This window comes from Cinclus cinclus, chromosome Z, assembly GCF_963662255.1.
Source record: "Cinclus cinclus chromosome Z, bCinCin1.1, whole genome shotgun sequence".
Classification (NCBI taxonomy): domain Eukaryota; kingdom Metazoa; phylum Chordata; class Aves; order Passeriformes; family Cinclidae; genus Cinclus; species Cinclus cinclus.
In genome coordinates, this window is record NC_085084.1 from 926463 (window position 1) to 952306 (window position 25844).

The 25844-nt window shown below is 39.6% G+C and overlaps 1 protein-coding gene across 26 annotated transcripts in view; it reads right to left on the reverse strand.

Annotated features, from left to right (window-relative positions):
• Positions 1-1352: 1352 nt before the first annotated feature.
• The window catches only part of SSBP2 (single stranded DNA binding protein 2), a 125556-nt gene continuing 101064 nt past the window's right edge, over positions 1353-25844 (reverse strand). For 4 of the 26 annotated variants that reach the window (XM_062513806.1, XM_062513796.1, XM_062513788.1 and 1 more), the window contains 12 exons: positions 23187-23246; positions 21484-21550; positions 21226-21296; positions 19088-19155; positions 14979-15027; positions 13930-13965; positions 12015-12069; positions 10525-10595; positions 9725-9803; positions 8555-8583; positions 5729-5827; positions 1353-3402 (listed from right to left, as the gene is read on the reverse strand). In XM_062513806.1, the coding sequence (XP_062369790.1) occupies positions 3373-3402; positions 5729-5827; positions 8555-8583; positions 9725-9803; positions 10525-10595; positions 12015-12069; positions 13930-13965; positions 14979-15027; positions 19088-19155; positions 21226-21296; positions 21484-21550; positions 23187-23246 (714 nt within the window). In that variant the 3' untranslated portion in view covers positions 1353-3372. Of the gene's footprint in view, positions 3403-5728; positions 5828-8554; positions 8584-9724; positions 9804-10524; positions 10596-12014; positions 12070-13929; positions 13966-14978; positions 15028-19087; positions 19180-21225; positions 21297-21483; positions 21551-23186; positions 23247-25844 lie in introns of all 26 variants that reach the window. The other 22 variants (XM_062513807.1, XM_062513804.1, XM_062513791.1 and 19 more) reach the window with 17 other exon arrangements.

Here is a 25844-nt window from a genome sequence, read left to right on the forward strand (position 1 = left end):
ATATCCAGGTATTTTGTTAATGCATGCCAGGCCACATGCTTTACCTGTGATTCTGACAGCTTCTTCCTTGCCTCAAACCCTGTTCTTAGACAAGGCAATAAAATCTGGGTGAGGTGGAGATAATCTGGATCTGGATGCTCCTCTCCATAGGTTTAAGCAGCAGGTAAGACCCTGGTTTCACTGTGAAGTGCACAAGTGAATCCAGTTTCAGCTGATTTCTACAAAGCTGGAGTATTTGCAAGAGTTCTTACATCATAAAATAACCCTTACTCTCAATTTCTGCTACGCTTAAGATTTAAACACTTCTGTTTTTAAAAGGGCTTACTTCAGCTTTGCCTGGAAAACCCATTTACAGAACCATGTCCTATTTATTTCTTTACTAAAGAGCAGGATCTATCTAAAAATCCGCTGTGAGAAGATCTACCCTGCACCATTTAAAATAAAATTCCTACCAGAGCTGGACAAGTTCTGATATTATCAACAGTGCTGTTGCATAAGGACGGAACCAAACAGCAGTTACATTGTTCCTGGTATCTGGAGCATAAAAATATGTAAGTGGGAGTAAAAACCGAGTGCTTGGGAATAGTCTTTCTTCCCATATTGATACTCTAGATACCATGAAAATCCTACAAGGATTTGTAAGCAAAAGAAAGAAAAATGAACAAGCAAAAAGCCCTGTGTGTGTTAAGAAAAAAGCAATCCAAAGGTGTAATTTTGAGGTCGAGTAATTAGCACATAAGATTGTGTTGTGTTGGTTCAGCTGCAGAACCTGGCCTCTCCAGGAGAAGCCTTGGACAAAGCATCAGTGACATCAGCTGCTGCCTGGGTATGAGAAATGCAGGACACAGTGACTGAAGTATGTGCTGAAAGGACATGATGCTCTTGTATCAAAGTGAGGATAACATGCTTTAATAATGATATCCAATCCATGCCAGCAGTTCCATGCACAGGTCTAATGGCCAGACTTCCATCCTCCCAAGGTGCCTGACAACTCACTGACCTGGGAATGGGCTTTGGCACTTGATGCACTGCTCCCATCTACCTTAGTCCATCAGCAGTGACATCATCTGGCTGAAACTGGGCCAGAACAAGTCCTCAAATCCCTGGAAGGCTACCACAGATAATACAGGTGGCAAACAAAGGCTGCAAGGACACCTGGACTCTGGGTGTAATGGGGACACACCAGTGGTGACAGTGACAACAGCAAAGGGTCTGAGGAAATTGCACCTGATTTTGTGTTTGTGACTCAAGCCAATAGCAAGGTCTTCCAGCATCTTTGGAGACAGCAACAAAGTGTTCTCCAAAGAGGAACAAATGAATGTGGCCTTCATAATCAGTAAGAATACAGTCTACAAAACCATAATAATGACTATCTAGGTCATGTTTGCATCTAATCAAGTAGTTATTACTAAAAAGTAATGCTACCAAAATCTTTGATACTTCAACATAATTTTAATCCTCTGAGACTTTTATCTTTGAATAGCACTAACAGGAGAGCAAAGTGTAAAATATTTTTATTTCCATATATTATACACATATCATATATGGAAATAAAAATGAGGTAGGAGACTGTGGTTTTCCTTACATATCCTGTTATGTTCAGCTACCATCACAAGCCCATCACATATGGGTGATATTCCTTTATCACAAGTTCATGAAAGAAAATCTCCCTGCACATGGATATACCACATCCCAGAACTGCTCCTCCTCTGCAAGTGGCTCTTCTGGATTTAAGTTCAAGGAGAGGAATTTGCTGTTTGTCTGTGGCACGAATTTCTGCTGAGCCACTTTGTGCTTGCATTGCTGATCATCAGCCTTTGTATCACTACACACTGAAACCCTTTGTTTTCTCTGGGGAGCTGAAAATCATCAGGAACTAAGAAAATGTACCATAATCTTGGTTTCAGAGCTATGCCTGAAGAGAAATGGGAATGCTTCCAGAAGTGTTTCCTTTAGGCCTTTTTCTGTACTCTGTCCCCAGCTTTAATATCTAACTGTTTCCTTATAAAAGGGCCCAGACCTTTGTTCATCTTGTGTTCATGGCACAAGGTAACATCCTCACACAAAGGCTAGTAGTCATAAAAAGTTTACTGTGGCATTTTGGCTCAAAAAAAAAAAAAGCCCAAACCAAACAAAAAAAAAAAAAAAAAAAGAAAAAAAAACACACACAAAAAGAAATGCTCCCAACTGGAAGGTTTTGTGGGAATCAATTCTGGCAGATATGGCAGAAAACACACACCCAAGCAGCAGGGTGACCTGATTTTCTAAATGTGCTTGGGAAATACTTTTTATAATTAGGAACACAGATTGCTCATATTTGTTTGAGAATCACTGAAAATGGGAAAATATAATTGTAAGTTGTTAGAAAATGTTTTGGTGATAAGGACTCTATTGTATTTCCACTAACTACCACCCCTACAGAAGACCATGCTAAATAGAAAACTCAATTCCATGGGCAGGAGAAGCCCTGACACTTTATTGCTAGATTCTATAGCAATTGGAGCTCACTTACAGTAACCTTATAGTACTCTATATAAACTGAGAAGCTTGTATCAAATGCAGGCTTCCATTTAAAATAGATATTGCAGATATTAGGCTTCAATTAAAGAAGAAAAATAACCTTCAGTGCTTTTTTTTTCCTCTTAAAGGCAAAGTATCAAAAAAAATCCCCAAACTAGGTGGAAGTTATTAAATTTCTCCAAAAAATTAAGATGAGCTTTCTTCTATTTCTTGAGACAGTACAATTTGTGATTCACAGGGTAGCTGGTATCAAACACAAGGTAATGAAAGCTCGTATAAGCAATTTTATTCCTATCCATGATGGCAGACGCTAACTAAATCAAAAGAATTTATCCTTTGAGTTCAACTTAAAAAATAACTTATAAAGCAGTGATATATGCAACATAAAACAGTTCAGGAGGGGAGACGGAAAGCAAATTTTAATAATTAAAATGTAAACGTGAAAAAAAAAAAAAAAAGGAAATGGAATAAAAGTCCCTACTTCTGATTTCTAGGTAAGATGTCATGTGATCCTATTTTACAGTGTCCTGGGGTCTGTGTGTGTGTGTTTGAAGTGTCACACACACACACCCCACGCTGACCCACACATGTACACACACAGACAGGCGCTGGCAGCTCCACCTCGGGCACTTCTCGCATGCCACTCCTTACAGCTGTCTCAAGCATGTTTGGGACCCACTTTCTTGACAAAATGGGGAGATGGTAGGGAAAAAATAAAACAAAACGGGTGGGTCTGATTGTGTCTGAGATCCTTTAGTTAAACTGTACACTGGGACGAATAATTTTCTTCTGCAGTAGCTCTCTGGAGAGGGCCAACTCACTGTGGTCTTCATGGCGACACTTGTGAACGGGTCACACACTCATTGTCATGCTAGGGGAGTACTGGAAAAGAGGAATCCACATTTTAACAAGCATTTCTCCCCTCCACCCCCAGGTAGCTACATCCACACCTGGACTTCAGCACTGGGTTCAGAGCTCCTTGAGCTCCCTCCTGAATTTGTGCTGCAGTCTCTGTTGGGACTGTAGTTCAGTTTGTGTCCCCAGAACTTCTGTTGTGCTTCTCTCATGCAAACAGCCACTGCTGACAAAGGAAACTCTCCTGAAGGCAGTTTTGGTGTTACCTGGGTGCTGTGATGCACCAATACCTCACTGAGGCTTTCCACACCCCTTCCTGCCCAGTGCTGGCTGCGAGGGAATTTACCTGGGGAGGTGCCTAGTCTAAAGTAGACTGGCTGCACTCATGGGTAGCTGAACCACACAAGATCTTGGGGAGTTTTTGATTACAGGAAGAAGGGAACAAAGATATGTATGACTGTGATTAAATTAGGCTTTTGGTCTGTATTACTTATTGGTGTTAGCAATTCTAGGGGGTAAGCTGAAACAGGGAGCAGAGGTCATTCTCCTTTATGTGAACCAAAACTCCAATCAGCACAACACACTAGTGCAGAGACACAAACTGAACTGCAGCCCTCACCCAAGCTACAGCTACCCTCAGGTTAGCAGTGCTTCATTAAAGTAATCAATGGGACACCACAGTGCCTAGAAGAAATGCACATCTATGCACCTAATTTGCTTTTAAATTGAAAACTGTGGACTGCAAAAACACTTAATTTGGTCTAACATCCTCTAAGTGGAGGAAAATGGTCAAATGCAAGAACATCAGCATTTTGAAAACTGACAGAAGAGAAAGGAAAGATAAATTTGCCTGTGCAAAACCACATGTGCACCAAGTCTTGAGTTCCAAGCTGGTCATTTTCCAGTGCCCAAGCATATAGAACGAGTAATTTACATGGGCCTTCCCCCTGTAAATTACACAGATCTGACTACCAGTTCCAAGGCTTAAAGCAAATCACCTGCTCAAGTAATTTCCTGTATCTGAGCCAAGGTATCTGGGGAATCACTTTGGGAAAGGAATCAAAGTATGGTCCCAAGGTGTTTAGGATTTTCAACTTGCTATTAAGCCCTGCATTGCTACCTACCCCTAATAAAAACTCCTGGTGAACTGAACAGCAAATCTCCCTGAGAAAGGACTCCATGATAGCACCTATTCTGAGCAGCCAAGTGGCAAAACATGGATCAGACAGCAAAGCAGTTCCCCAGGATGACAGAGCCATCCATGTTCCAGAGACGGCAGTCCCTGGGAGCACACAGGGACACCCCTGGCATGTGTCACTCCTGCCTTGCAGGCACACATCTCAACAAAACCTTGAGAAATCTGAGTCCCTGGCTCTTCCAGGCAGCACAACACCACGCAGAACCCAGGAAGTGCCTGAGAACACTGATTTTCTGCAGAGCACCACTGATGTCCTCTTGTTCCCACAGCCTTGTTTGAGTGACCCTGCCTGTCCTCAGCACAGCAGAGCGTGCCAGACTGGGAGCCAAGGGCTGCCAGGAATAGGGACCACATTTCATGGAGGTTCTGTGCTTACTGCCATTTTGGCAGATATTAAACATTGCTCTTTTTAGGTTGTGTATGACAGTTTTCTTCAACACTCCACACAACCTGAATGTGTGCCCACCAACAGCTAACTGGCAGAAACTCTTCCTTTTCACTAGCTAAAAAAGAAAACATCCCCAAACCTCATAAAATCTGATTCCCAGGAAATTTTCCATGGAACTCAACTATACTGTGATCTAACAGGAGCTGTTTACTGAGCTGCTGGTCATCACTGGCACAGGTAATGAGGTGACACTCCTATTTAGGGACCTAGATGTGGATTTAGAAACCCTGTTTCAGGCACATGGGAATGACAATTCCACAGCCTTGCTCTGTAAAATGTATATGCTACGTTTTGCTGCTTTGAGCATTCAATATTTTTTTAAAAAAACTATAGTTTGCCCTAGAATGAATGCTAGTGGGGACCTCTGCCTTCTGTGGGTGTAACAGCACACTGCATCTTTGCAACATGAAATCTACTGATGCTGTCATCACATACTTCAGTGTAAACCCTGCTTTTCCATTGACCTCCTGGTGCAGAGTTTCTGCAGTAAATCTGTGCCTCCCACCTACTCCAGTTTCAACTCTCCTTTGCACAGCATTTTTGTATTCAAAACAATATTGTACTTTCAGAAACCATTAAAAAACATGCAAGACACCGTGTTGCACTACAACACAGCACAAAACTTGTAAATTTTCTTTTTCTAAAGAAAAGGCTAAAGATACAGGTTCACCTTTGCAATCCAACAACCCAGGTGATTAAATACTTACACTCTCACTCTGGAAAGGGTTTAGGAAGTTTCCACCCATCTCACTGTCATCTCTGGGAGTGCCAGGCTGGTTGCTCATGCTCATATTACTGGGAGAGTTCTGTTAAATAAGATTGCAAAACACAGATTCAGTGCTGAAGGTTTTGGTTCATTTCCCAGCCTCACCAGGTGTGCCGAGGGCATGCTCCACACAGAACTTGGTGCACTCATGTGCACTGTGCAGTGCACTGGGCCTCTCAAGGATGAAAAAATCAGCCCCAGCAGCGTTCTACATGATTCAGTGACTAATTTTAGTCTGTTAAGTAATGTTCTCTTCCCTGAAGCAAGGATTATTTACCTGTGCCTCATTTTCAGACTATAGGCAGCATCTGCTTCTGCTGAAGTCAAGAAAAGCTATAAAAGGCTGCAGCAGGAATATGAGGAAGTTCTGTCACCACATTAAATCATGTGGTTGAATGCAGCCAGGTCTGTGAGCCCTGACACGTGTGAGTTATGAGCATGTACTTAAAGATAGACAAAAGATGTACTTAAAGGCAGGATGGATCAGGTCTGCACATAGCCCTGTGCCTGAGGGCTGCTCATCATGGACACAATCTACTGAAATAGCAACAACCTAAAGCCTTTCAAAAACTGTGCATGGTGACCTCTGCAACCTGAGAAGGAGAATGGGTGAAACAAGGTAATTGCCATAGAAATTACTGTGCATCAATAGCTCATACATGGTTATTGTACACACTACCATTAGTCAGGTGCTCTTACAAAGTTGCTTTGCAGTAGCCTGCCATTCCTGTGCCATGGGTAATCCTCTTTCATCACTGTTACACCTCCTACTCAGAAGACTCATGATGGAAAAAGAGTAGTCAGGGAAAGGGAGAAGTGAAACCACAGACCTCATAATTAAATCCTTACGTCTCTCACAGTTCTTCCCTTGGTTTTGTTTTTAACACAGAAAAATTGAAAGTAATACAAATATAAATACCAAAGTAATTACATACATGACATGCAATCAGAAATTCTGTACCAGCATCTGAAATGCAGCTCAGAGTCAAAAGCCCTGTCTTAGCCCCTCTGGTTTCTTCAGTCTAATTCACTACTTTCAGAACTGTGATCCTCAGGGCACTGGACAACACATCCAGCGTTGTCACATCAAAGACAGTTAAAGCCTAACGAGGTAAGTGACATCAGTTAATCAAGTCTGCTCTCCAGTGAAGCCAGTACACCAGATTTTGAGGGACACAGAGCTCAGAAGGTTGGACCTACTGCCTTGGCTCTGCCACTGGTGCTGTTCCTTCAGCAGGCACTAATTCAGGGGAGCCCATGGTCTGTGTTACACAGGAGGTCAGGACACACAGTCACATCCAGGAAAAGAAAGACCTTCTCACATTTATTTTATATGATGCTCCTGCACTTTTGCTGGTCCCTGGGGATTTCAATTTCCCCCTATTTTACATTGCTCTGTGCAGAACTAAGCTTTGACATTCTGCAATTGCTGAAGCACGCTAGCCCCAAAGGGCCAAATTCCTGAAAAATTCCCATTTTTATGACTCCCCCAGGCTGCTTTTGTGGCCACTTGGGGTCCAGCACTGTAGCTCCAAGTGGGATTTTCTAAATATAGACTGCCCCGATGCCTGCACAAATTCCATGGGATTGAAATAAACACAGGTTATTAATGCTTATTTAACATGCATGATTTCAATTCATTTATGGCCCTCATCTGAACTTACTAATAAAAAACTTTATGTTCTACCATTCAGCCACTTTAGTCAGAATCTTCTCTAGAAAGTTATGAATTCTGTGAGCTTTACTGATTCTGCCAGGACTGGATCCATTTCCTATGGACAACTGTATTACAGACAAGATTAACAGCATTTATATTTTAATTATTTAAAAAACACAAAGATCAAATGTGATTTCCATGAGTTATTAATGCGGGTTAACGTATTTCAAGACTTCCAGGTAAATTGTTTTTAAAGCAATTTACCAAGTTTTCAAAGCTGCTGATACCTCTACCAGCATATACTGAACAGCCAGAAGTGGAATACTGGCTTTAAAAATTATCCCATGGAAACGGAAATGTTTTGGCTTTTTTCCCTTAAAAAGTGCTGCAGTTTGCAGTAGACTACTGAAGAAAAAACACAGACTTTGATTAAAAATGTGCTGAATGCTGGTCATCTCAGAGGAGGGTTTTATGGAATCCTTCACTGCACAGCCCAGCACAGCTGAGGGAATGTGGCTTTTTCCACCCATCACTTTATGTTGTGCACAGACTGAAAATGTTGTAACACTTAAGAACACAGGGTCCTCTTTATTTTGGTCCCTTTACCAATACCACATCAGCTCATTAATTCCTATTTTAATGATGATCACACCCATTTTATTTCTACAGAAGTGAGGCATTCAAGTATTATTTTTGTAGATGCAGAGTCTCTGCAGATTAAACTCACATCCTTTTCCAGCTATTTAATGGTTGTGGTATCAAAACAGTGCTTTTTCTGAAACTATTTAATAATCTAGTTTTCAGAAATTTATCCTGAGTATTAAGATATTAAAATAACCTTTTTAGAGGTAACAAACCTAATCCTGCAACACCCTAAGGACATTGTCCCAAATTTACATTTGACTAGAATTGATTATTAGAAATGGTTTCATTTATTTTAAGAGTATCAAAGACTACAACATGATCAATCAGATTATGAACTGCAGGTGATTATATATAATATAGATATGATATAATAAAGATGTATAACAAAAATATTCACAATGGAGACAAAGGAAATGAGTTTAGAGTGAAACACTAAAAATTCCAAATATTTGATTAGATACTCACTTTGGAAATACTATCCATGTCTCCTGAGCCTGAAATTTAAACAGACAATTGCTCAGTTAGTTTTGAGCTGAAGCTAATCCAATTTTTTTTTTTTCATAGAAAATACAAAGTCCAACATCAACATTTTAAAAAATAAACAACTAAGTAATACTGAGTTTGTAGTTGGTGCAGAATAATCCACTCAATCAGTCTGAGGCTCCATCAGCTCTGGCTGCACTACATGTACTGAGTATCTCTTAGAAGAAACAGATGATCCTGATGAGCAGAGTAATGGAAAGCAAATAAAATTAAATATAATGACTGCAAGACTATTGGAAACTAATTGAGGGGTTTTTTCACATGCTGTAGCTCTCACCTCAGGTAAAGCAGAGAATAAATGTTGAATGAACAAAGAAAAGCATTTATTTTTTACCAGCAGAAGACACGTATTTTCAGGAAAGACAAATTTTGGAAGAGTACTGAGTACAAAACTAGAAGAGTGTCACAGTCAGAAACGTAGGAGCTGTGGGAGAAGACTGAAACAGCCATTTCATACAGCCAGGCAAATTAAGGCTGAGAAGGAATATGATTTCTCTCTCTAAAAACGTCAGATACACAGATGTTATCAGGAGTTATTTTGCCCAGAAGGATAAATTATGCGCTAGGTACATGTAAAATCCTCCCATAACTGTTGCAATTTAATTTTTCATTTTAGGTAAGGAGAAAAAATTCTCAAGCTGTAGAAAGTGACAGGAAAAGGTGTGGCTGCCTCTCACACAGATTTTCATTTATTTGAATGCAATGTGCATCATTAGCAGTTAAACCAACTACCCATTTCAGGATTTTAACAGGCAGAGGGACAAAGGCTGCAAAAGTATCCCTATGAAAAGTAACCTAAAATTTCAGGGACATGCTTTCAAAAAAAAAAAAAAACAGTAATTCCTTTTAGGAGACAGATGCCTATGCTGAATTGTCATTGCTCACAATAAGACTGCTCACTGAGCTTCAGTGACTTTTTTTAGTTCATTGCCACAGCCCCTTCAAATCATTCCCTTCATCTTACTGATGTGCATACACCTTTTTCCATACATTTTATCAAACTGTCTTCCACAGAACTCCAAGAATTAGTCACAGAAAATAACAGTGCCACTGAAAATTCACCAAGTTGGCAATATTTACTGTTACTGTTACCTAATGATCCATTCATATGGTGTGAGTCCATTCCACCCAGTCCGCTCATGGGTCCATCTGAGCCTGGCCCCAGTGGAAACTACAAAAGGAGCAGGCATTAAAAACTGTACCATTATTTTCCACACAACCTAATAAAGAGAAAATATTCCTCAGGAGAAGGGGAAAAAAAAAAAGTAAGGACAAATACTCAGCTCTGAATGAGAAGAGACTCTCAACTCCCATTCAGACCTTTAAGAGAAGGTCTCTAGTGAGGATTGAAAATGAGCATTTTTTTGTCAATTTCATGATTTTTGGAGACTTATCTCTGTAGGCTGGAATCCAACACAGTAATAATTTATTACTTATTTCAGTGCTTTTTGTTTGACTTTTCAGACTGCTGCTGCCAACTCAGCCCTATCCCCACTGAAGTTATGGGGAGCTGTTATACCTGTCTGGAATCCATCAGTGATTAATTCTTTCAAACCCCACCTGACCTATCTTAAGTCATAAAGCTCCTCATCACCTTCACAACTTGAGTAGTTTCTGTCCAATTACATAATTAACATTAAATTTAGCTCTTCACACATTTAAAAGATATTACCATTATATCCAAACAATCTGCAGTTTACTGCATAATGATTTAGCAAATCTACATATATTTATTTCTAAGTTCTACTGGCGTTTTTTGTTTTTGTTTTTAACTGAAGAGCCACCCATAAAAATGGAAAGCTTAGCAATAATGATAGCTGCTGGAAAAACAGTGTTTGGATAAACAAAAGGCTGCACTACTCAAAGAAAGATATAAGTAGATTCATATTTACATTAGGTCTGTTGGGCCCAGGTGGCACAGCATTCATTAAAGTGTACATGTTGTCTCCAGAGTTGGTTGAATCTGTAAAAAGAGATTATTTTAAGAGCTTTTCAATAAAAGTACTCACCTCATACATTTCCTGTAATTTTGTTTATATTATTATTGTGCCTCAATCCCATGCACAGTGGCAATACAATGGCAGATTTTATTCCCTTTCTATCCCTTGCTGCCACAAAACAGGGCTATGAAAAGAAATAATTGCCATGGTCCCCAAGTGACTACTTCGGGGCTCTAGTTTTATGCATGACTGTTAAAAGGTTTATAAATCACCAAGAATCTGTAAGTACTTAATTCCTAAAACCCTGTTTCCTGGAGTTCTAAATTTCTTCGCTCATCTTCAATATTATCCATAGAACAGGAGTTTGTTTCTCATCAACACTTCCTGTAATTTGTTTTCCATCTGTAATAAATGATGAAAAGCTTCCCCTTACACAGACTGAGAGTTTCAGTTTTTCACTCTCACTCCTGTCAAGTCCATATGATTTTGAAAATCTCCAAGTCTTCAGTGGAACACTGTGCCAAGATCCTTCACCCCTGAGGGAGGCTTTAGCTGATATATCTTCATGGTACAACCTGGTGCAATGCTTGCAAAAAAACCCCAAAATGACAAAAACCAAAATGACAATGACCTGACAAAGGTCTGTATACATTTCTAAGGGAACAGTGTGTTTGCAAAAAAAAAATGGCAAGTCTGGAAAAACAGTATCTGCACAGAGATTGAAAAGAGCTCAGCACTCTGCACCCAGACCCTCCACAAGCCCATTCCACACCCAGTGCTCTTCTTCTTCAACAGGAAGATAGATCAAGTGTTTGTTTACTAATTAATATTTCCAAGATGATTTTCTAAGCATTAATCCAAGCAAATAATTACATTATATACAGAGCACTAAAAGCTTTTAGTCTAAAGTAAAATCGGCCCTATAAAGTAATTTTTAATATTCAGTGAGGCAGGCACTGTCTCAAAGAACTGTCCCAGAGTTTTTCTGGTTCATTTCAGAACAAACAGGGGATGGTTGGGCAGTGGAATCTTTGAGCTGTTGGTCTCAGAGGTGAGTAAATACCTTGGCAATACTCACAGGTGGCCAATTTCTAAGTGTTTTCATGCTTTGGAAAACAGAACTTCAAAATATCTGTACCTTAGGTTGTCTCTTTTCATTTTTGAGGGTTTTTATTTGTTTTGGTTTTCATTTTTATTTTTGTTTATTTAAATCCCTGGAATTGTATTCAATGAAGTTATTATAGTTATATCAGTAAGTTCTTATGGCCAGTTAGGAAACTTCTCTACCCTCCTGTGCTGGAGAGGTCACAAAGTAGAAAAAAAACCCTAATAGAGAAAATACAGACCAAATAATTCAGTTATCTGATTCCTTACTAAAAAATAATTAGCGTACTTCCTAAAAATCCCTTCTATTTTTGTTATTTCCAAGTATAATTCAGTACCTGCAGGACTAGGCATGATGGGTGTTCCTGGTGGCCCTCCACCTCCTGGAGGACCCTGGGGACAGTAAAAATTGTCAGTCAGCATAAATTAAAAGGTTAGAAAAACAGACTAAAACAGACACACAAAAAAGCCCCCTACATCAAGGAACATGTATTTTTTTAAGTTTTGGGTATTTCCATGTCACAAATCTGATCAAGACTAAGAATCACAAAATGCTCTGGCTATTAAACAAGAATTTATGGATTCTTTAAGATTGCTCCAGGAATTTTATTCTAATCACACTAATAATTTACTAAGAACAGAACATAATGTCTTGTTTCCTATGTCTGTTGAACCCTTTCAGGTAACATAAAAAACTACCAACTTCCACTTTGATAAAAATGCCTGCATCAATTAAAGTCAATAAATACTGACTTTCCATAAAAAAACATACACACACTGCTAGTAATAATTATTACTTTCATTGCCATATGACTATTACTGCACTTTATCTCTTTTGTTATAATTTAAAACAGCAGACATTCTGTTTCAGACAGGGATATATTTTCAGTGGCAATGATTATAAGGGTCTGGGTGTTCTGTCTGATTTACAGGATATCTGTCCATATACTTTTTACCTATTAACTTTTATCCATAGATTTATGTCCACATTTTATCCATACCCATATGACTCCCTAGACATCACAGGCTCTCCATATATATTTTATCCATTTACCTCTGTATTAAGCTCACTTACTTGATTTCTTTTAGAACCTCTCTCTGCATCTTTTTCAATATCACATAAAGGAATGAAGGAACAGCTAACTGGTAATTTATGAGAAAAGTTACTTGTCTTCACTAACTTTTGCATCTCATTTTAAGTTTGTTTTTACTCTCTTTGTGTTTTTTCTTCTCTTAGAGGGTTTCTTGGTATTGACTGTTTTCACTCTGAGAATATAACTGTATGTATAGTGTATATATTTGTATATTGATACATATTATATATACTTACATGTTAGTAGATATGTTTATATATTAGTATATACTAATATATTATATATATATTAACCTTATTAAGTTCTCCAAGTGAGTATTTCCAGATTACAAATCTTCTCATAGAAAACCTTTTTTAGGAGCTCTCCAGCCCAACCCTCATCCCCACACACTTGCTCTCTATGAAGTCAAATATTCCCAAAATGTCCTTAAATTCTTCATCAGTAGAATGTAGCAAGCCCACAAGACCCCCTCCAAACAGAGAGTTCTGTGAACTTCTGCACTGAAAGATCTGAATTGGAGACAGCAAAATCTTGTCAGTTTCCACTAAGTAGTGACAAAATGAGGCCTGTAGTTACAGATACTTGCAAGAATCATAACATTTTCCACAGTTAATTATCTAAATAAAGGACAAAATAAATTGCTTTTTATTATATAATCCTCCCTTCTCAATCTGTGACACCAGCCCGTGCATCTCATAAAAACAGACCAAAAAATCTGCCTTAGGAGGGCTCATCAGCCATACAAATAACCTGAGTGCAACAGCAACAGCAACAATAATGAAGAGTCTAAAATAATAAACAAAGTTAATCTCTAGTGACAGAGACAAAATACAGCACTGCACATAAAGACTTTTTTCCTGCAGAAGTTCAGAAACTCTCACACAACACTGTTGTTCTGAGGAGGCCAAGGGGCTTTTTGTCCCTCATTATTGCAGACAATACATTGCATTAGGAATATAAATGTTTTCTGAAGTGAAGGAGCACTGAGGGCAATTTGGAGCAGGCTGACAACGATCCTGGTGATGAACGCCCACATCTGCACCGGAGGGCAAGCCAGATGTTCAGCTCCCACACAAGGGAGCTTCCCTCAACATCTGGGCTGCTGTTTGTCTGCCTGAAGGAGATGGGATGTCCAGTGAACTCACACAAAGGCACTCACCACGTAGTTCCCAGGAGAGGCTGAGGAGTAAGGTATCTGTAACACCAACAGAAAATAACAGTGATTTCTTCTGTGCTGGGATGGGCTCCAGGCAGCTGCCACTGCTCATTCAATTAGGGGAACTAAAGACACAGCTAAAAATCATGGGGGAAACGCCTCTGGGGTCAAAATAAACACCTCTTTTCAGCAATTTTAAAATATTGGTTATAAAAATAATAACGCATTTCAAAGCCAAGGTATAAGATTATTAAGGCAAAGTAGTTTATAAGGTTTGTGAACACAGGCAGGACATGTATCTCAGTCAGCAGGACTTCAGAGTCAGCCAAGCATGAACTGAATTTGTATCCTCTTAGAGATACCTCATTTTGATTATAATCTTCACCATAACAGGAAAATAAGCTACCACACCTTTCACCTTAGAAGATACTGCTACTTATTTCCATTTTTTATTTTCATTTATTTGATTTTTTTTTAAGGACAGTGTCCTGGAGAAATCCAGTGAATAACCTGGTTTCCTTCTCTTTGCTGCCTTTGCTGTTATTCTGTCCAAAGGAACACGGTCCAGTGCTGTTGTGGGAGCAGCAACTGTACTGACAAACACAAAATTCTCTACAGACAACTATGATTCTAAGATCTCTAAGACAACAATGATTGTTACAAACAAATCTGTTATTGAACTTGCCAACTGATTTCAGGGACTGAAAAAACCTTCCGTTTAAAAACATCCATTTTAATCAAAAGAAAATAGAAGAAGAATTTCACTAATAGAATTAAAAAGCCAAAAGTGAGAGATCCAGGAAGAACTGTTTAGGAGGGCAAGCCAGACCCACCTTATGCATTTGCAAGTGCCAAAAATGGACATTTTAAAACTAATGATGTATGATCCCTGAATGAAAAATGAAGATTTTCTGCCTTCTGAAGAAATACCAGGCATTGCTGTTCATGCAGGATCCCAGGACAGCCTTTTTGTTACAGCAGTGCTGAGCCTGGCATGAAGATACTTCCCTAAATACAGGAAGATGTCAAACATATTTGTAATATTTACTTACAGAATTGGCATTGGTTGGGTTTGGCCAAGGTCTACCACCACCAGGACCCCTGAAACAGAAGAAGAATGATGAGGCACAGAACCATCCCCATCCTCTGACCAGCTCTGAGGAAAAAAATCTGCATAACCTGTTTCCAGAGGAAGGGAATGTCTTTTTTCAAAGTGAACTGTGTTTACAAGCCATAACCACACAAAGTTAAAATGCCAAGAGCAGAATTTTTGTTGTTGCACTGCTATTCAATCATTTGGTGAGTTGATTAATTTATGTACTACTGGGAAAAAAAATGTAAGTAATAAAATAAATAAATGTGCAGTCATGAAACCAGTAATCTTGCTCACATAATTAAGCACATGCCTGAAGTACTGAGGATGTTTTAATTTACTCTGGATCTAGAATACTGCAGTATAGTCAGGTTTCACTAGCAAAACTTGTGCAATTAGCTAATAAATGTTTTGGGAGCACCTAATTTATGAATAAACAAACCATACAAAAAAATGTTGCTATGATCCCTGTATGGTGACGAGGATGGTGATGATGATGATGATGATAACAACAGCCATGTTAATAAATTTGATGTATTAAACCCAGAAAACCCTCAGAGGGTTTTTCTCACAACTTTTGCTGTTATTTTTTTTCACTCTCAGCTAAACCCAGAAAAATACTTTGGGGACGAGGCTTCATCTCTTAACAATCCAGAGGGGACTCGGACACACCAGAGGTAAAAATCTTCATGTTTACAGTCACAATGTCTCAAACTCATAATTATTTCTAATCATTAATTTCTATTAATTTCTAATAGCACCAGGAGATCCTGCTTGTTTATAAACAAGACTGAATCATCTTTTGAAGGCCCTGACAATGGAGAGGCAAAGCAGATGACAGAATTTTCACATTTTCAATGGCATTTTGGTTTCGTTAGCTGAAGAAAAGCAACATTAACCACTGCAGCTCTCCAGGCATGGGAGAGAGACTTTAACAGAGAGAAAGAAGCACTCTTTCTTAATGAGTTCTGTAAGTTTTCTAAGTCTTTCAGAAATAAAAACTATTAAGTGCATATACAGCCTGAGGGATTTAATATTGAATCTTATTTTTTTATTACATTGTTGATGAAACAATGAAGGAGCTAGCTAAAGAAAAAAACCAAACAAACAAACAAACAAAAAACCCCAAAAAAACAACAACAACAACAACAAAAAAAAACCCAGAAAATTTATTTATTTCCACTGCCTTTATTGTTGGAATGCTGGAAATCAAGAATGTTGGTATGGTCTTTTCTGCACTATTCAACGAAAGACTGAGCAAGGAAATACTCCTCAGGTCAAATATTCAGCAATTTCTCCCCTGCTGATGATCATATGGTGAAATATTAACTGGGGTTTTTCCCCCTTGTTGTTTTTTGGTTTGTTTGTTTGTTTTTTAAAATTGGTTCATTGCATCCTCTCTTTCAGAAAAATCAGGAATATTTCTAACAACACTGAAAAGTCTGTTTTCACCCCAAACCCTTGCACTGTGACATGTACTGACTCAGAGACAAAACTGGGTTAAACCACAGGAATATGGAAAGTCTGAAATTTACAGAGACATGGGAACTCACCTTTCATCTAAAAAGCTGTTGGAATTTTCAGATTTATTGGACTGCTTTCAGTATAGACTTAGAAATCACTGCAGCAGATTCTGCTGGAAAGCCACGCGGATTTTGTGGAGCCAAATGCTTATAAAACACACATAAAACCCCCCAAAACTGCCTCCTTTTTTTTTTTTTTTTCCCCAATTCCATGCCAGCAGTTCTTTTGTCTTTTATTAAATGTTTATTTTGGAAGTACCAACAAGGCCATAAAAGATAACCATACAAGTACTGATTCCAAAATACTTCACAAAGTGTCTGTGGCTACGACCAATTTTTTCAGCTGCAGTTTTTTTAGAGTTTGTCCTGTAAGTGTCAGTCCTGGCTTGAAGAAAATAAAAGTCTGAAATTTTAGTTTTCTAAGAGGCAAATATATATTCCATCAGGAAATGAAACATCTAGACTCAAGTTTGTGAAGTTAAAAGACAAAATCACACCTTTTTCTTTCTAGTTTTTTTAAACCTGAGGCATGACTGAGATATTCTTAGTGCTTGAGACAGCACTGCAGGTCACACGGGGTGTTAAAAATCACCAGTGAAATGTAACACTGCTCCCTGAAATCTGCCTTTTTGTTCCAAAAACTGACATAGACATGAGATCTTCCTAAAAATGGCTATGCCGAGTTCCAACTGGAAAACTTACAGCTAAAATGAAGTTATTCTGTGGAAGAACATGGGCTGGGCATCAGCTGCATCCAACAGAAATCTGATGGTGTTGTTCATGACAAAGCAAGGAATTACTCAGCCTTTGTGGATTGTATGGACTGAGATGCTGCCTTATAAACTGACCACATTTCTGACCACAAAGAATGCTTTCTCACCCAGGAAAATGGTTGGTAACAGTTTTATTTGGCAGATAGTCTGCTCTTAACCAAAGCAGGTTCCCTTCACACCTTCCAAGAAGGAGAAGCTGGATTTTAAATGGCAGCTGCTGCTGTGGAGCACACATTTTTGTACTTGACACTGCCAAAAACCCAAGAAAAAGAACAGCAGAACACTGGGAAATTGTCATGTAAAGAAAACAGTCAGGTATGAAGGGATAGCCTTATGTGGGGTTGAAATTTGGTTTCCTCAGGTGACCCACACTGCTGTTCCTGCACTGGGGTAAAGGGTGAGGGGGACAAATTTGGGTCCATCCTCTGCCACTGCCCCCAGCCCAGCCCTGCCCTGACTCTGAGCTCTCACTGCAATTTCAAAGACAGCAGGAAATTCACAGTAGGAAAACACCCTCATCTCCTGAAAATACAGTTCAAAGAATCTCAGCCCAGAGCAACCCCTTGATAAAATGTGCTTCTATAAACCAGCAGCATTAGTACTTTGATCCATCTTCTCTCTTTCTGGTAGGCCAGGAAAAGTTTTTGTCAGCCAGGAAACTATTTTCTTATTTTTCCTGTGCAAACTGTCATTTATGTGAATAAATAGTTTCAAAATATCTTATCTATCCCTCAGTTTTACTTCTGGAAGGTAAGTCTAAATATTTTTTCCACATCAATTTAATAGAAAAACATAAGGAAGGCTCCTAGAATTGTCTTAAATCCCCATATGTGATGTCTATGACAGAGCAACACACAACTTCAGATTTTAATCTATTTGCTTCAAGAATTCCATGTATGTCGGGAAATTAAAACCAGTTAGAAGTATGGTGGGTTTTTTGAATTACATAATCTACTTCTGTACCTCTTTCACTTCTTCAGGGTGGCAACTTTTTACTTGAAATGAAAATTATAATTTCTTCTTTATGTTTTCTAGAAAAACTAGAGTAACAATGGTTATCTACGGTATAATGAGAAAAACATATAGAAATCCTTACTGCTTTCTTAATGTTACATCTAAAGTATTTCTACACACTTAATGAGGGGGTTGTTTTCAGGGATACAAGGTGTGACACCCTGCCATGGCTAATTCCATGTCTGGAATAAATCTGAATTCAGATTATATTCATTTTTACCAGACACTTTCCCAGACACAGAAATACACAGAAACACTGACAGAAATACTCTCATATCTGTAAAGCACCTCTATCTGTTTAGACTGGAAATAAATGTGGTTAAGGAAATAAGAACTGCAGTTTAGGGAGACTTTCAAATCAATTGTGTCCTTTTTCTTATAAGCAGTTCCAGACAAAGCCTATTTTGCTACAATTAAGTACTGATTTATTTTGCAGAGAAAAAAAAAAACATTCCTCACAACACATTTAGTAAGTAGAAATATAAATACTGTCATTTTAAAAAATATATACAAGGGTATATCAGTGATTATATTGACAAAATATTCCCAGTATTTGAAGTCTGATCTGTGAAAGAAACTGAGCATTTGTACAGGATTGTTAGGACAGTTGAGGCTCCTGTAAGGTTGTGGGTTCACATCTTAAAATTGCATTTACTGATCGTCAAAGCACGCTCTCCTTGCCTTATCTATCCCAGCTGCTCCTTCTGCAATGCAATAATGGCATTTCCTAGGTACAGTAGGATTTATGTTGTGCTTACATGTTCATCCCAGGCATCCCCGGGCCACCTAAAGCGTTCAGAGGGGGTCGCATGGCACCTCCATAGTTCTGCAACGACAACCAAGGGTCAGACTACCACAAAACAAAAAAACAAAACCAAAGAGGAGGGGGAAAGAAAGGACAGCAGGTTAATGAAGTCCCTGTGCAACTGCTGCCAGGACAGGCCATGCCATTCATGCTTTCAGGATTCCCTGACTGTTGACTTTAAAAATGGGATCATTAACCCCAAGGAGAAGCAATACAATCAACAGAAATCGGCTAAGAATGGTTAACATGGTTTCAGGGGGGATTTTATTATTTACACATATTGAGCTCAAGCTCAATGACCAACAAGGGTCAGGTTTCATAATGAATTCAACTTCTAAATCAAGGCAATTCAAAACCAGAACCCCCTACAAAACATTCTGAGATATCAAATGGTATTATGTTGGTATAAAATTAAAGCACATGACATAACTTTTCTAATGTACCATTACATTTCTTTTTCCATTACTAAATTCTAATAAATCATATAATCCCAGGATGGGACCTTAAAGCCCATCCAGTGTCACCCCTGCCTTGGGTAGGGACACCTTCCACTATCCCAGGTCTCTGATAACCAAACAGAAGAGTATTTAACATTGTAATCAACGTCCTAGCAATGCTAAGAAATTAAATTCCAAGCACCCATAAAATGTGACTTTATGCCCCGATATCATGACCAAAGTTTGACTGCACTACTTAAACAAAAAAACTAAATTACACCTTTTTTATTCAGTGGAATAGAAGCAGAACAATCTGTCTCACCTGACAATCTATAGCTTCCAACAGTAATTACTGCTAATCCTAAACAGATGTCCTCCTTTGCCCTAAATAGCAGCACTGCCATTGGGGCCACCTGTACAGATGTCCTTTCAGGGCAGTGATGCTCTCTGCAGAACTTGGTGGCCCAGGTATTTGGTGGTCCAATTATAGAGCAATTTGTGGACTTAAATTTTGTGTAGGTGTAGGATGTTGAGCACAAGAAAAAAGAAGCTCACAAAAACACTGTATCTTCAATGACAGCAAAAATGGAAATATTATCCTCATAGAAAGTGGCATGAGGTTTGCCTGCTGTGTGACTAATGGTGCTGCATAAAGGATCAGCTCTATCTCATATGGCAGCACAGCAGAGCTTCTCTTTCCACCCCCAAAAATGGTAAATACATTTCAGGGCCGCATTAAAAAAAAATAAAATATATTTAATAATGTTTTGTTGGTCAAACTCAGCAGAGGCTGTGAAGAACTGCACAACTGGTTTTTACCAAGAAGACCCAAAATTGTACAGACAGTTGTGAACAGACTTGGAAGGCAAACCTATTCAATCATTTAGAATTTAGTTGTTATTCAAACAAGAAGCCACCAGAGAGATTATCTGAAATGGGGAAGCAAAAACTCACAGTGTGGGCACAACAAGCACACTGTAAAACACAACACTGGCAGCACCAGTGAGGAACACCAGCACCCACATGCTGGTCCCTGGCAGGGCTGACACAACACAGAGGAGCCTCCTGCACTGGTTGCTCCCGGGGTGCCCCAGGACTGTTTGTCCCCTGCCTCAGAGCTCTGCTGGGACAGAGCCACATGGATGCTCCAGGTGGGCACGGGGACAAATGGCAACGTGGACGTCTCACTTGGCACTGAAACCTCTGCTGCACGCCCCCAGAATTTAGGTCAGCAGTGGATGAAAGAAAAACTTTACAGAATTTGGAGAGGTATTTTTTGGTGAAGTTAGAGGGTGTTCATGTTTTCCTCCTAAATAGCATAATCAGTGAGGAGGAGGAGGAGGAAACACCTACTCCACTTCTGGTCTCCCCTGCCACTGTGAGTCTTTTATTACCACATACACTTTCCTAAAGAAAACAAGTGGAGGGATTCCTCCTTTAATTCCAAATATTAATGAAAATGACAGATTTTTCATTTCAATTTTGTACAACTGCAACTCAGAATGGATTTTTTAAATTTTTTTTGTAAAACAGGAGGTTTGTTTCAAAAAGGGATTATGAAAACACATCCTGGGCATCCTCAAGCTATGCAAAGACAGAGAATATAGACTAAGTATAGGCCTGTGACTAAGGATAAACCATCAGTAGAAACTACCTGTGGTCCTAATGGCACCATTCCCCTTGGAGGAGTCATCCTCTGCATTGGCCCACCCATGTTTGGATGACCTGCAAATAAAATATAAAATACATTATATTCATATGGAAAACACAGCTGATTTAATTATGCAAGATGCAAACACCTTCTATGGCTACGTTTAATGAACCACCTCTTTCTGATTAAGAGAAAAGCCCAGGGATCTGCAGAAAGGTGCCAGTTTGTGAGGACAGCACTGTGGAGAGGTCCCACACTCACCCTGCTGCCGTGTGGGGTCCATCCCGCTGGGCAGGAGGGGCTGACTCCCTGGGACACCTCCGAGGGCCTGAGGCAAGGAAAACACAGCATAAAAACACAGAATGCCTTCACATTCATGTTAGAGACACAACACGCACGTTTCACTCCTAATTCCTGGATGTTTCCTCTGAGTCAACAGTTAATGTGCTTTTAAATCCCCACATTAATCTGACCTCTGGGTTTACTGAATTAGGTTTAAAGCTCATTTTTTACAGGATTTTACCTGTAGCTGGGTCAAGTAGAATAAATACTTTTATGAATGGATCTTTGTAGCTGATCCATGAGGTGCTATTTAGCATTTCAAAACACCATCACGTTTTCAGTAAAAATGTGTTCTGAGCAAGCAGAAGCTCAGGATGGTTTGGGTTGGAAGGGACCTTAAAGACCATCTCCTTCCAACCCCTCTGCCATACACAGGGACCCCTTCCACAATTCCAGGACCAAACTACCACCTAATCAAAATTTGGGGCTTAGAGCTGCACCACAGTACTTTACTGCTTCCACACCCTGCCCATCAACGCTGCTAAAGCAGCAATTTGTGAACTTGGTGTAATGTGAACGTAGCAAGAGCTGAAATTCACTGGGATTCTGTGATTATCTTATCTGGACTGAAAATACCACAGTGTGCAGACAAAAACACTCCTGAAACCAAACCTGCAGGCTGGCAGTGCTTCCTGCCACCACATCCCACCTGCCAGGATTCACTGAGCTCAGGCACAGAGGGTGAGAAACCCAAACACTTGGCTCAGGGGCTCAGACACCTCTGCTTAAGATAGTATTGGGAAGTGCAAAAATCAGGAGTGCACTGAGTTACAGCAGTAAGATGTTATCCAATATGAAGTGCAGTACTAATGGCACTGCACAGATGATCACTTCATCAAGGTTCACCCTCTGCCCTGGTGACAAAGTAGCCCTGGTACAGGTAACTTAACCTGACCCCAAATTTCACCAGGCAGAGCAACACTTGGAGAAGTCTTTGCCACCTGATACATCCAGCTCACAGAAATTTAGATTTCATACCTTCTGGTGATAGTGTCTCAAAAGTAATGATAAATTTGTTGAAACTGTGTTACACAAATATAAAAAATAGCCAGAAATGAGGCTGGAGTATAGTGTGACAACAGAAAGGCAGTCCTGGAAGCTAAAGCTGAACCAAACTGCCTATTCCATTTATCCTTTCTACCTTTCCCAATATTGTAAATGACCTAGTTTTCCTCTCAGGGCTCCACTGATGGCTTTTTGTCTGCTTTTCTTTAACTTTTCATCTGCTGACAACTCTTTCTCCTCCTCTATCTGTATTATGGAGAACTTGAAAACACAAATGTTCTCTACTTCCAGAACCCTTTTCTCACAGATGGGCCAAAAAAGGTCCCTGATGATGAACAGCAGCTCATTACTCATCCTTGTATCCTAGCATTGCACACCCTTTGATGGAGATGATAGAAAATTGGGAATTCAGTGCTTTCAGAAAACCCTCACAGTGCCTGTGAGAACCACAGAGCACTTCATGAGGTCTGTTTCTCACCAATAATCCAGTATTTACTGTGAAATTAATGTAATTTGTGCGTCCAACAGAGATGGCAGGGACATCTGACACAGAAGTGAGTAAGACAGGGACAGAGCCCTCACCCTGGGCCAGCAGAGCATCAAGGACCAAGCCTTACCTGGTTGGGTATTCTGAGAGGTGGCCTTGGACCTCCAGGGTAGCGGGGGGACATGAAAGGCTGCAGGGACAAAAAGAAACACTGCTGAACAATCCCATCCATCCTGTCAGTGCCACCCTGTGTCACTGCCACACTCACACCCATCCAGCCTCAACACTGCTCCACAGTGGTTAGCAGTATTCCATAAATTCAGAGGTTCTCAGCCAATGAATTACTTAACATTTCAGCACTTGTAAGTGCAAAATATAAAAAAACCTTCATGCATTAATAGTGAGGAATAAACCATAATCAGATGTCTGTGCTTTCCACTGGAAAAGAGGAAAAGATGGGAATCTTGCAATATAAAACAAAAGTGTTCTCAGGAGAGTTCAGACGTAAGGAAAGCTCAAAACAATTCACAAATACCTTTCATTCACTTTTTCATGATACAGTGAAAAGCAACGCAAAAATTTAACCTGCAGGGGCACAGATTCCCAGATCATGATGCAAATATTTAGAATTTTGCTGGTTTCAGTTGCCATGTCAATTCAGTGCTGCACTCCTGCCATCCCTCCCTGCTCACACACTGGATCTCTCACTCACACCTCAGTTTATACCCAAATCTGGCACACCACCCACACCTTGTGAGGTTCTGGTGGCTCTTGGCAACTCCTGAGCTACCTCACAAACAAGGCCAGGCCCCCAGATAATCAAGTGGTACTGGCAGCAAAAACATTTAACTTTTCTGTTCACCCCGCTCCAAAGTGTGGCAATAGCCTAGAAATACAAGAAGATGAGTGGCAAATCTAAGGGGAAAAAGCACAAATATCTGACTAAACAGAAGATGAAGATGGCTTTGGGAAGCAGGAGTACCTACAGCTCCAGAAGAAAATGAAGAGATGAAAGAATGCTGTGACTGAGCACAGGGACAGAAAGATTGATTTAGACTAGCAATAGCTAGCAGAGAAAGTGCAATTATTTTACCAATAATTACTGCTGCAATTTTTCCTATGATCTTACATCAATAAATTAATGAAACCTTTCACATCCTGGAATCAGATGAAAACTGAAATAATGTAACCTACATAAACACGCACTCAAAGCAGTGCTAGAAAGCAATTTAAAGTACAGAGGGTTTACAAACTGGAGAAGAAAGTTCAATAACAATTGTGAATAGATTAATAAAAAGATACTTGAAATGATGTGCTGTAGAAGAGGGAGGCTCCTTTGTGCACTCTCTGATGGTGAGAACCTCTGATAAGAAAAAGAAAGGGTTGTGCATGTGGTGAAACAGTAGAAGTGTCAGGAAATTAGAATTTCAACCATTTCCACAAAGGTCAGCTGAGTGCAGCCACTCCAGTGAGGACCCTGGGTTTGACTTGTCTCCTCCAGCAAACCAAACTCAACTTTATTTACAGTTGTGCAGCTCAAAAAAAGGGGAATCTGAACTGTCTCTCAATTCAGCCATGTCTTCAGAGCAGAACCAGCCTAATAATATTATATAATAGTAATAAAAAATAGTAATGAAAATGCTGCTCCTTCCAAGCTTACAAGGCTTATATACTGTAAATATTAAAGTATCTATGTATTCCCCTTACACCCAGGTGGAACTGCAATCAGTGACAAGCAGATTTCAAGTTGTTCCTGTGGTTTGGTTTATCACAAAAATTTTACCATTACAAACTTAAATATTCTTATTTTTGTGTCAGTGACTGAACTTCTCCCTCTCCACTAATGATATACTGTTTGTCCACAAAAAGGTCCCACCAAGATTCAAGACAACAAAGAAATTCTGTCCAACATTTTAATGAAAATATATTAAATACTCTCAGCTTTTCATGACAGTTTTAAAGACCCCACAAACATTACTGGGCACCAGATTGTGAAAGACACAGGCTCAAGCAGCAGAACCTTTGTGCCATGTGTTTCTTCACCACTTCCCTGCCATTTCCAGCACACCTGACATTTAGTCTTTGAACTAATTGTACTTTAATTTTCTACTCTTCTTTTTTTTTTTTTTTTTTTAATTAGGAATTTCTGGAATGTGCAGTAGGGAGAAACCACTGTGGGTTTCCATTTCTGACATCAAGCATCCCTCTCTCTTTGAATTCTTGGCAGCTTCTTCTTCCCCTTCTCCTGCAGCACAAGCACCCCTGCACTTCCTGGGCCCAGAATACTGGTACTAAATTAAAACCAGAGCCCACAGACCTTGAACTGGTCACTGACATCTTGTTTCTGAAGGTGAAAATGAAATGTTTGCATGCTGAAGACATGGACATTTCTGCCTGTTGCCTCAGCCTTGTGTAACTCAAAATTCAGCACTTGAAGTGCACCTTAAATGGATGCTCACAGTGAATTTTCAGCAGGACAGACTCCTTATTTGTCTTGGAGCTAAACTGAGCTGGAAAAATACTCAGTAATGCAGCAGGCAACTTTAGCTGTGGGATAGGAAGAACACAGTGGGGATAAAATCATGTTCTCCAGTGGAGTTGAAGAACTGGCAGACATGATAAGGTGTTTGGAAAAGCAGAAAAAAACACTTCAAAACAAACAAACAAAAACCAACAACAACAAACAAAACACACCCCCCCAAAAAAACCCACAAAAAACAACCCCTAACAAAACCCCCCAACAAAACTTTTTAAAAAAACAAAACCCAAACAACACAACACAAAACAA